The sequence below is a fragment of the Scleropages formosus genome, chromosome 6, assembly GCF_900964775.1.
Source record: "Scleropages formosus chromosome 6, fSclFor1.1, whole genome shotgun sequence".
NCBI lineage: Eukaryota > Metazoa > Chordata > Actinopteri > Osteoglossiformes > Osteoglossidae > Scleropages > Scleropages formosus.
In genome coordinates this window covers 20005799-20017948 of record NC_041811.1, presented here as the reverse complement: position 1 = coordinate 20017948, position 12150 = coordinate 20005799, and the positions used below count along the sequence as shown (strand labels likewise).

The following is a 12150-nucleotide window of genomic DNA, read 5'->3' as shown; positions in this document are numbered from 1 at the left end:
GCTCAGCCATGGCTCAGCCTGGCCACGGCTTGCGAGACAGGTGCTTCCTGCAGGCACAGACACACAGAGATCTTCAGAATGCACCTTCAAAATCTGCCGGCACATGTCGTCCAAGGTTCTTTTGAGAGTTGACGTGAGGTTTGCCTTTAGCGAGCGCATGCCTGTCAGTCTGTCTGTCGGAGACGAGATGAGAAAGATCGGGACTCTGTATGCGCTGCCAGTTGCTAGTTTAACTGGACCTGAGGGCTCAACCATTGAGTGTGACCACATAACAGTCTACACGCAAGTCATTTCAGACATCGAAAAAAAAAACCTCTGCACCGAAGCCGAAGAATTCTCCACGTTCAATTCCCTGAGTGTCACATTGAATAAATGCATCGTAACCATGAAAATATCATTGGATGCATTTCCTGGCTGCAGCTGTACTTGTTGATAGCCATGAAAGAACTTCCCTCTAATCCAACCTGTTCACTCAAGTGCTCATCTGTTACCACGCTACCAAACGGAAAACGTCATGCGAGGTCTGAACTCCAGATGTTAAAAACACTGATCAGTCTTTTGTGTATGAAAGGTGTTTTAGGCCAATTTAGTTACATGCCATTTGTCTCTGTCATGGAAAACACAGGTGTCAGGGGACTTTGCTATAGAACTGTTCATATATTGTTTGGGTGGGGGGGGGCACATTTACATTATTGCGAAATACATGGTAAATCTCATACACTATTTTCCTGCTTGCAGTTATCAACTTGTACTACATACAAATAAAGATTTAAAAAGGGACCTCATATGTGTAAATGTATTACGTTTTTTAATTCGGAAGTAAAATTACTTATTATTGCCTTCCTTTAGTTTCCATACAACTACAAATAACTTTTCTTGCTATATTTAACAGCAGTAATGTGAAAATGTTGTTTGTCTCACCTTATACAAAAAAAAAAAAAAACCTTTCCTGTCCTGGATGAATAATCTCCTGTATTTTGTGGAAATTTGACTTTTTGATTGGAAGAATTAAAAACTTTCAACGGAAAATTTATTCATATGCTGCAGCTATTGCCATGTGTTGCTCTTTTGTCCCAAAAAGCAATTAATTTATAACCTTTGGTCTACCTTCGCTATGGTCTGTTCCACTCTGAAGGTCACCAAAGCTGTGCAAAATTCCTAAACAGCTTTTTGGTAAAAGACGTTCAAGTGCAGTTTTGGAACAACTTTGTGCAGACTTTTGCAACTGCAAATGTGTAAGCGTAACAAAGCCATGTGGAAGTCATTTACATTTCCACCTTCCAACTGGGACTAAGAACCCAACCTGCCAGGAGTTTTCAAAAGTAGCTTCAGATGTGAAATATTTATTGTAAATAAATAACAGTAGAGAGAACTGAAAGATAATTTTATATTTTGTTAAATTACTTTACTGTTAAACATGTTTTCGAGAACATTTCATGTAACCAAGACTGTCGTATATGTTATTTCTTTCTATTTTATAATTGACCTTTTACTGATGAAATTTTGTAAAGCTTAAATATGTAGGTTATGGGTGCAGTATTTATTCAGTCTGAACGTGAATCTGTAACTTAAGGTCCTTTGATTACTGTTATATTACCTTCCACCCTTTATCCAGCCTGCAGTGACTATACACAAGGGCACAACTGCCTGCTTTCACTTCAAGGTTAATGCTGACTTATCTGTCATTCAGTCTTATGTCCTTAGCAATTAATACCAAATCATTTCCACAACTGCCGTCATCTGCATCAATCTGCACTCGTCCAGAGTCAGTAAAATGGCTAGCAAAATCATTCTAGACCCCTCACATCCAGGCCACTTCCTCTTCGAACCTTTGCCATCTGGCCGGCGCTACAGAGCACTGAGCACCAGGACAGCCAGGCACAAGAAAAGTTTCTTTCCTCAGGCCGTCTACCTCATGAACAGCTAAATCCCCCTAGAGAGTAAACCAGTGCAATACACAACGCTATTTATATTTATTACTATTTATCACATCATTTCTCTTACTCACACTCCCTTGCATTTGTATCTAGTGACTATTTTTGTATATTGGGTACTTTTTATATTTTTATATATTTTTTATCCCTTATTCACATACTCTATCTTCTCATCTGTCTTGTCACTGTCATTCTGTCTGTGCTGTGGAAGTTCCTGTCACCAAGGCAAATTCCTTGTATGTGTGAACATACTTGGCAATAAACCTCGTTCTGATTCTGATTCTGATGACGACAAAACAACTATTGGCCTGGTGAGTTCCACTTGCACTCACTTTTTCCCTCACTCATTCCACCAACAAATTATGCCAGACTTCACTTACCGTGAGACAGTTTTACTGTACACCTCCACCGACTGCCGGCGAGGATAATATTGACAGTTTGAGACATGCCCTGCGCTGCCTGTTTCAATGATTTAATTTAGTCGCAAGGAGCAGAAACGGGTGACGACTGAGGGTCTCACCCGCATTTGAAATGGCTTTGCTTGGGTTCCTTCTCTGCCCACAAAGCATTCATGTGGTCATTGGCAGTAATTTCTCATTACAGACATGAATGAGCTGTACTCTACAAGGCCAAGCAAATCTTCTCTAACACCCACAAATGAAACAGCAGATGTGCATATCAAAGGGGGGAGAAGGAAGCCCTGCAATTGGATCAACGTGAATATAGTTAAGCAAACTTTGTACTTAAAAGCGATTTCATTGACACGAAACTTCATTCATCTGCAGATGCAGCATATGACACAAAAAAGGCCAATGTTCAGTGACAAAGGGAAAAAATGACAGATGGGATATTCACAGCTCACTAATTTACAGGATTTCTTAACATGATCACTGAAATATGAACAGTGAAGTGTATTTAGAGTAATGGCAGTGTAACTCATCCAAGCATCGTGCGCTCATTAAAAGCTGAATAAATCAAAAATTTTGCACATCTCCCTTCCTATATTTGCATTATTACTTATTCTGTATTTGCTCCTTATGACGCCAAGGGGATATTCCTCAGACGTCAGAAGACCGGACGCTGGGGCGGACATGGCACGACCAGTTCGCACCGAGATGTGACACGGGGCTGTGTACACACACACACATTTTCAGAACTGCTTGTCCCTTACGGGGTCACGGGGAACCGGAGCCTACCCGGCAACACAGGGCGTAAGGCCAGAGGGGGAAGGGGACACACCCAGGACGGGATACCAGTCCGCCATAAGGCACCCCAAGCAGGACTTGAACCCCAGACCCACCGGAGAGCAGGACTGCGGTCCAACCCACTGCGCCACCGCACCACGGGGCTGTGTATTAATATTGAAATGTGTAACCTTTAAATTAAATCAGTTCAAAGCGGAGGGGGGGCCCAGTGGCGCAGTGGCACAGTGGGTTGGCCCGGGTCCTGCTCTCCAGCAAGTCTGGGGCTCCAGTCCCACTTGGGGTGCCTTGCGACAGACTGGCGTCCTGCCCTGGGTGTGTCCCCTCCCCCCACCAGCCCCTCGCCCTGCATTGCCGGGTTAGGCTCCGGCTCACCGCAACCCCATATGAGACAAGTGCTTTCAGATGGTGTGTGTGTGAGTACAGAGTGGTTAGTTCAACCTCATGTCATACCAGATCACCTGCATAAATGTGTTGCTGCATAAATTGGTATAGAGGACGGCTACAAGACGCTCTTTCGCAGATAGCTCCCTCCTTATTCATGACAATCTGTCTTAAATTTAAAACATGCTCTCCAGATGCGTCCAGATCCAGCTGCTGCGCTCGGATCGTGCGCTACTATAGTACACACTAAAGTTACCTCATCATGTGCTGATCTTCCTTGTTGGTAAAATCCGAATCGCTACCGGTAACGATGGAAAGTTATGAAATAATGTTCAAAACGGAGAAACAAGCAATGTTATTACTCAAAAACAATCATTAATAATTAGTCATTTTGTCAGTCAGCGAGCGACACGTCGTTTAGCGCCGGACGGAAAAAAACGGAGACGCTCAGTCCACAAATCACAAACGGTCCCGCTACACGCGGCTTCGCTGCGAGACGCGCTTTTAGAGCGCAGATGAGCGACACGCAGATCGAGGAACCGCTGCAGCGCGGACCCGGACGAGAGAGCGCTCGTGTGTTACACCGCGTGTACCACAGTGTACCTTGTGTCAACGAGAGCGGAGAAGGCAGGGCTGCGATTGGCTGCGGATCCCCAGATCAGCCCAGATCCCGCATACAAAACCCAAGTTCCGCTGAAAAACGGGCTGCAGAGGTGAGCACCAGGGACGCACGTACATAGATATACAATACTGTACACATTTTTTTTTTTTTTTTTCTTTCACACACGCGTAGACGAGACAGGGACGGGCGCGCGCGCGCGCGCACAGCAGTCCTCTCGCTGGCAGAAGACTCGGCTGCAGCAACTAAGTGACCAAGTTGCGGCGCTCTTCCTTCCCGAGGCTCCGCAGGGGATGAGAGCCCGTCTGGGATAATCAGAGCTGGGTCCGATCGGGCTCACATCATCTCCACTCACTCACTGCCTTCGAGTGCCTCCTGCCAGTGCCTGGATCACACTGCTCTGCCGCAGCTGCTGGGACTCGCAGCTAATCATGATCATGGCCCCTCGTCAGCATTTCATTGCAATTATTCTGGGATGGGGCTGTTTCTGCGGTGGAACTTGTTTCTTGCGGGATGATGATCATTTGACTGGACTCGGAAGACGGGAATGGGGGACGGCTGAGAGGAGCGCGGCTGAAGAGCGCTTTGCGGAGGAGGGTGATGGGAGCGAGCGGCTCTTGCGGGAGACCGTGTCGGAGCACATGTACATGTTGTATGAGAAATATAATAGAGCCGGAGCCGGGCTTCCTCTCAAGGATGGGAATACGGTGCGAAGCTTCACATCCCACTGGGGTACGTATGTAGTCCTCTGTGTGTGTGTGGTGGAGGGGGGGGGGGCAGACGACTGGGACACCTGTTGAAGCAAGAGAGGGGCTGGGTGACAGGGGGTCTGGGATGTCACACAAAATCGAAAGATGCGCTGTACTTACCTTGGGTCATGGCTCATTTAAGTGCTGTATTTTTAAACGCGTACTATATACTAGGGGTGTGGTGGTGCAGCAGGTTTGGCTGGGTCCTCCTCTCTGGCAGGTCTGGGCTTCAGGTCCCGTTTGGGGTGCCTTGTGATGGACTGGCGTCCTGTCCTGGGTGTGTCCCCTCCCCCTCCAGTTTTCTGCCCTGTGTTGCCGGGTTAGGCTCCAGCTCACTGCAACCCCGCTTGGGACGAGTGATTTCAGCCAGTGTGTGTGTGTGTGTGTGTGTGTGTGTGTGTGTGTGTATACACTATGTTTCATAGGAAACTGCACTTTGTTGAGGTGAACCCGCACTTGGGCTCTGTTGACATGTCTGTTACTCTTCAGTTTAATTAAAATTAAAGCCTGAATAAATACATTCAAAAATCCATCCATCCATTCATCTATTCGTCGTCAACAACCGCTTGTCCCGAGCGGGGTCGCGGCGAACCGGAGCCTAACCCAGCGACACAGGGTACAAGGCTGAAGGGACACACCCAGGATGGGACGCCAGTCCATCACAAGGCACCCCAAGCAGGACTCGAACCCCGGGCCCACCACACAGCAGGCACTGGCTGAACTCGCCGCATCACCACACCCCCCACATTTAAAAATGAAAACACATTTTTTTCTGAAGATGAAGGTTTTGCCTGTGAAAGTGTTTCAGTAACAGTGTATACTTCTGTAGGCTGTACTCATGAAATAAAGTTCAAGCTTACGGACTCACCTACACTGTCAAATGTAGGCACGTGCAAGCTTGTCAGGGAGGTGCGGGTTGGGTGGGGTCAAAATATTATTATGGGAGTTATATACGAGTATTGGGGGGTTGCAGGTCACCCCAGTGCTGCCCTTTTAAGCGTATGGTCAAACACCCAGCTCCTCAGTGACAGGACACAGGGACATGCCTTAGTCTTGGGTTCCTCCTGCTGGCACGTGCTAGAAACACCAAGACTCCAGCATTCAGTTATTGCCTGGAAGAAGCACAGTGTTCAGGCCTGCACACAACCGCACCGGGGTTCAAGCTGTTATACTGCCTGTGTGTCGTAGAGCGTCTAATGCCTTTTATTGGTTTAGATTTTTTTGTCTGAAGATTTTTGCTTTTTCCGGGTTTAAAAAGACAACACAGCAGTCTTAATTCTCTTAATTGACCTTTTCTGTTCTGCATTTAGGTGCAGTCACGCAGCATGCATGTAACAACAGCAACAACAACAACAATAATAATAATAATAATAATAATACAATTAACTATTACAATTATTGGCAACCACTTGTCCAAGTTATAGATCCAATGGTCTGGAGTCTACCCCAAAATCACAGGGTACAAGACTAATCAGGGTACACTCTGGGTGGGTTTCCAATCCATCGCAAGATGGTAATGATGATGATGATGATGATGATTATTATTATTGATGTTGTTGTGTCTACTGAATATAGCGCCATAAAAAGCAGACTCACAGAACCCTGATTTTTAACATAACTTCAATTAATGTGACTCATTAAGAGGATCTGAGTAAAAACTGAGATGACACAAACTAGTTTTTAATTGCCCTGTGCTCTGGTGCACGTAGGTACGATCAACAGCACGCGGATGCAGGTCTTCAACTTGACTTCCATAACCAATTCCGAGGACATAATTTCTGCCACGCTGCACTTCTTCATGGATGGCCTTCAGAAGGACTCCACCACATGTGCAAAGTCTACAGCTTGCGGCCCCGTTCACCTCGCCATTTGGACAACCTCCTCTGCGGATGGCAGCACCGGGGTACCTGTGAGGCACATGCATGTAAGCATGCCTTCGCGCAGCGTGCACTCGCAGTCGTGGCAGTGGAGGGACATCACGACCATAGTGAAGCAGGCCAAGAGGCACCATGAGTTCCTCCTGGGCGTCCAGGTCCCATCGCAACGAGGACTGCGGGACAGGCTGCGTCTGGACCCCGCGCCCTACATCCTGGTCTACACGAACGACTCGGATATCTCGGGCCCCGAACGCGTGGCATCCAGCCTGCAGCGCCCCCACAGCCCAGCGGTCCCCGCTCTCCACCGCTTGGGGACGCGCGCTCGCAACAGTGCAGCTGCAAAGCGGACGAGGCGCGCTCTTGACGCCCTGCTCCCGCTCCAAAACAACGAGTTGCCTGGCAATGAGTATCCACAGGAGGCGCCTCCGCGCTGGGAGGACACGGACCCGTACGACCCCGCAGACAACAGGACGGCCAAGCGACCCCGGAAGAAGCCACGGAAGAGCCAGCGGCACCGCACGCAGCTGTTGCGCTTCGATGAGCGGAACACTCGCCCGAAGCAGTGGCGCGAGCCGCGGGACTGCGCACGCAGGTACCTGAGGGTGGACTTCGCAGACATCGGCTGGAGCGAGTGGATCATCTCCCCCAAGTCCTTCGACGCGTACTACTGCTCCGGGTCATGCCAGTTCCCCATCCCGAAGGTGAGGGCAAATCTGACTCCACAGCATATCACCACTAAGGCACCGCTCCCTCTACGAAGCATCTCCAGAAAGCGCAGATACACGTAAATCAGAATCGAACCAGGTCACAAGAATCGCTCTAGGCACTGGTCTGCAGGCCAGCAGGTGGCACAGTGTTAAGGCCTGTCACATTACAGTCTGAAGGTCCTGGTTTCCAGTCCTGCTCCTGCTGCAATTACATTTACATTTACATTTATTCATTTAGCAGACGCTTTCTTCTAAAGCGACGTACACCTCATCAATCCCCTAGGTCAAGGTGCATACCCTGGACTGAGGCAGAAAAAAAAGCCCTGATGTATAAATGGGTAAATCATCTTAAAATTGGTCATATGACACCTAAAGTCACATGAGGCAGAGAAATCAGCTAAACAAAGGTTAATAATAAAAACATTTTGAAATTAAACTAGTAGGTAGATGTGAAGCCTCAAAAAGTCCATTAAGATTATAGACCTCCAGCCATCCATCCATCCATCCATCGTCAACAACCTAGACCTCTTACAGTATATTTGTACTAAAAATCCTGTTAAATAGGTTCATGTTCAGTTTCTCAGAGGCACACACATGGCACTTTACGTTTATTCACTTAGCAGATGCTTTTCTCCAAAGCCACTTCCAATGAACTCCATGTAGTGTTATCAGCCCACACACCTTATTTACCAAGGTGACTTACACTGCTAGATACACTACTTACAAAGGGTCACTCGTCCAGACATCAGTGGAACACACTCTTTCTGTCACTCACACACTATGGAGGAACCTGAACAGCATGTCTTTGGACTGTGGGAGGAAACCAGAGCAAACCCATGTAGACACAGGGAGAACATTCAAACTCCACCCAGACTGAGCAGGGATCAAACCCACATTCTCTCCCACCACCCAGGCACTGTAAGACAGGAGCCCTACTCACTGTGTCACCCCAAACCTTACTTCATCAATGGCTAGAAGTGTTGTCTGTACATGCTTTACTCAGTGACACTTAGTGCAGGGGTAATCAGCCTTAATGGACCAACTTCCACCATCATTGTAAACTACTCCATGGGCCACGCATGCAGAAAACATCGTCAGTCATACTGAATGTTAAATTAGGTATGGTGTGTGTTCAAGTTTACGTTATTTTACTCAGCAGACACTTGTATCCGAAGTGACTTACAACAGATACTATGTAGTGTTATCAGCCCACACACCTTATTCACCAAGGTGACTTACACTGCTACGTACACTACTTCGAGTGTGTGCCCATAACTGCATTACCATGTGATTCAGGAGAATTCATAGTATTTATGGTAGGTGTAGTATATATTAATAATTTTACAAACGTTCTTGGGGACAGCACATTGGATACCCCTGCTTGCGGGTAAGCCTTAAATAGTTTAGTATGCCAGTTTGGATTTTCTATTTGGAAAATAAATGAAACACACACTACAGGGGCAGCAGCTATTATCGCGTTTAAAACTCCAGTGTTCCTTCCAAATGATCCAGGTTCAAATCGCACTCCCACTGTAGTATGCCTGAGTGATGTACTTACTTTGAGCTGATCTGGTAAAAAATTATCCAGCTCAATAAATGTATAAAATGTAATTCTTTGGATAAATGCCAAAATTACAAAAAAAAAGAAAAACCATTAGTCAACAGCAAACCACTTATAAATAAGTTTTGATTTGTTATTAATCATAAGTATCTGAGCTGAAGCACAACCATTCCACTGTTGGCTGTGGGGGCATTCCTTTGCTTGTTAAAGAGAAACCTGGGATGCTTCCGTGTGATGGAAAAGGTACGGAAGCTGAGCCAGCTAGTTAAAATCGTACACTGGGAGAAAGTATTCTATAAAGGGGAAAAGTTATTATTAGGATCCTACATTTAATTTGAGGAATGAGGTCATGTGTGGAAAGTTGTGGAATTCCAGTCATTCATCTGTGCTAGCGCCCTGTCTAATGTGCTTATTCCAGACTCTAAACAAGGAAATTAAAGTGGTGCAATGTGGTCACTCCAGAGGCTATAACAATAACAGCTACAATAACAGCTGCATTCCACTGCTGGTCAGACACTGTTAATGTCCATGAAGTGGCCTCCCCAGCAGCGGGGAGTAAATGGCTCAGCACACTATGGTAGGGATCTGGAAAACAATCCTAATGATGGAATCTGAGTGTAGAGATACTGAATTGGGTTTGGCGCTTTATCCTTCCTGTTGAATGATATGCAGTGCAGAGGTGTCAGATTATTTGATAAATTTTTCACTTTGATGTATGTGGTAATGATGATCAGAAACCCTTTTCACTGTGCCTACTTAATAGAAGTTCATGCAGTTCACACATGAACCATTTTTTCATGCAAATTCATGTTAGCTGCATATCATAACTTACATGCATCTTGCAGTTGGAGAACTATGTGGCTGATGAGAAGTTAATATATTCATCTGCCACTTTTCCCCAAATCAGCTTCCATTGTTAGTCTTTCTACAGTCTTACTTATTTGTGCAGGGGAGTCATTGCAATGGGAGCAATTTTAAGGTAAGTACCTTGCTCAATGGTACTGCAGGTAGAGATAAGATTTGAACCAGTAACCTTCAGCAGCTGTAACCACTATTCTACCAGGTATCCTTGGGAGCATTTAATGTGCTCGTGGGTGGTGATAACCAGCTTGCCATGACCAGCACTTTAAGGTACAATGTAGGAGGTAGTGTAGTAGTTAGAGCACTTACCTTACAAACTAAAGGTCTTGGGTTTGATTCTTCCCCCTCCTGTGGTGTCATTGATAAACATATTTAGCCTGAACTGCTGCAGTAGGGTAGAGGTACAGGGGCATGGTGGTGTGGTTGGGTCAGCTAGTGCCTGCTGTTTGTGAGGTGTGGGGTTCAAGCCCTGCTTCAGGTGCCTTCTGTTGGACTGGTGTCCTGTGCTGCCAGGTGAGGTTCCTGCTTAGACAATGTCATTGTTGACAATGGATGGATTCTTCAGTAGAAATATGTAGCTGTATGAGTGTGTACACAAGTGCTGGTAGCATGTACAAAACATTTAAAGGCACCTTCAAGAAAGGTATCTAAACAAAAGAGTAAACCTCATGAGAGAACAGGACAGAATGTGGCACAGTTCTTACTGTTTATTTAGCTGAGGCTTTTCTCAAAAGTGCCTTACAAAGTTAGGTTTGCATGTAGGAAACTTACAGGTATGTATCCATTTATACAGCTGGGTAATTTTTACTGGAGGAATTCAGGCAAGTACCTTCCTCAATGGTACTGCAGCATGACAGGGACTTGAACCTTTTTTTATTTCAGTGCAACAGCTCTAACCACAGAGGGCGTGGTGGCAAAGTGGGTTTCACCAGGTCCTGCTCTTCAGCGGGTCTGGGGTTTGAGTCCCGCTTGGGATGCCCTGCGATGGACTGGTGTCCCATCCTGGGTGTGTCCTCTCCCCCTCCAGCCTTGCGCCCTGTGTTGCTGGGTTAGGCTCCAGTTTGCCGTGACCCTGCTTTGGACAAGTGGTTTCAGACTCTGTGTGTGTGTGAGAGCTTTAACCACCGTACTATCTGCTTCTTAAAGGCAGTACCAGAGAGCTTTGCTCTTGTAGCCTTATGCTCGATGCTCAGCCTAAATTACTTCAGTAATTACATCCGGCTGTAAGACATACAGCAAAACATGTAGAGATATATAATGGACTAAGGCTGCTTTGAATTTTAGTTTTCTTTTCTAAGCAATGAAATAATAATAAGTATTTCTCATTGCACTTTATGGGTCTGAAGGTCCTCCACACAGGATTTTTTTTTAGGTTTTCTGAGCCAAGAAAAGCAAGAGGTGGAACATCCCAGTTCTCTTTGTACCTTGCAAAAGGCTTGTAAAGCTTGGCAGTGGAGAGATGCTGCTGTCATCATGGTGGAAGGCTGACAGCTGGGGAGGGACTGTGGCAGGATGACTCTAGGCACGTGCATTGTTGAAGGTTTTCTTCGACCCCGGTGCCCTTACCTGACCCCTGCTCCTTCTCTCTTGATGCAGTCACTGAAGCCATCCAATCACGCTACCATCCAGAGCATCGTGCGAGCCGTGGGTGTGGTGCCCGGCATCCCGGAGCCCTGCTGCGTGCCGGAAGCGATGTCACCCCTAAGCATCCTTTTCTTCGATCAGGACAAGAACGTGGTGCTCAAGGTCTACCCCAACATGACCGTGGACTCCTGCGTTTGCAGATGATGCCCTCCAGCAACCCCCCTCCCCTCCGAAATGGCCACACCCTGAATTTCATTTTGCACTGAGAGAGAAACTGAACCCCTAAATAAGTATGAATTGATTCACACATTTAAAGAATAAATTGATGAAGACTTTATCATCTTTCGTGGAAGCTTGAACGAAACAGAACCAAAAATACGCATATATTTTTTTAAGAAAGAAATTCTCAGTCATCCCTATTAAATTTTGTTTTATTAACATGATTGACTGAGCAATAAATTTTTTTTTTTTTTTTTCGTTTTCATCAGTAGAATTGGGGATCTTATCATTTTTATATCTTAACTGTGATATCTTTGACATAGTGGGACAAACAGCTACTTTTCTACTTTTAACTAAGTGTACTAGAATCACTTTTAAAAGTGTCCTAAATCACTTCTAACAAAGGAATTTTAACAACTATATTAAGGTTTTGAAATATTTGTGATTTAATGC

The 12150-nt window shown here is 45.9% G+C and overlaps 1 protein-coding gene across 1 annotated transcript; it reads left to right on the top strand.

Annotated features, from left to right (window-relative positions):
* Positions 1-4576: 4576 nt before the first annotated feature.
* Positions 4577-11853, top strand: LOC108925000 (bone morphogenetic protein 3-like). The gene is made up of 3 exons (XM_018736694.2): positions 4577-4871; positions 6598-7466; positions 11491-11853. Exons 1-3 carry the CDS (start codon positions 4577-4579, stop codon positions 11680-11682), a joined length of 1356 nt encoding a protein of 451 aa, XP_018592210.2. The 3' UTR covers positions 11683-11853.
* The last annotated feature ends 297 nt before the right edge of the window (positions 11854-12150 follow it).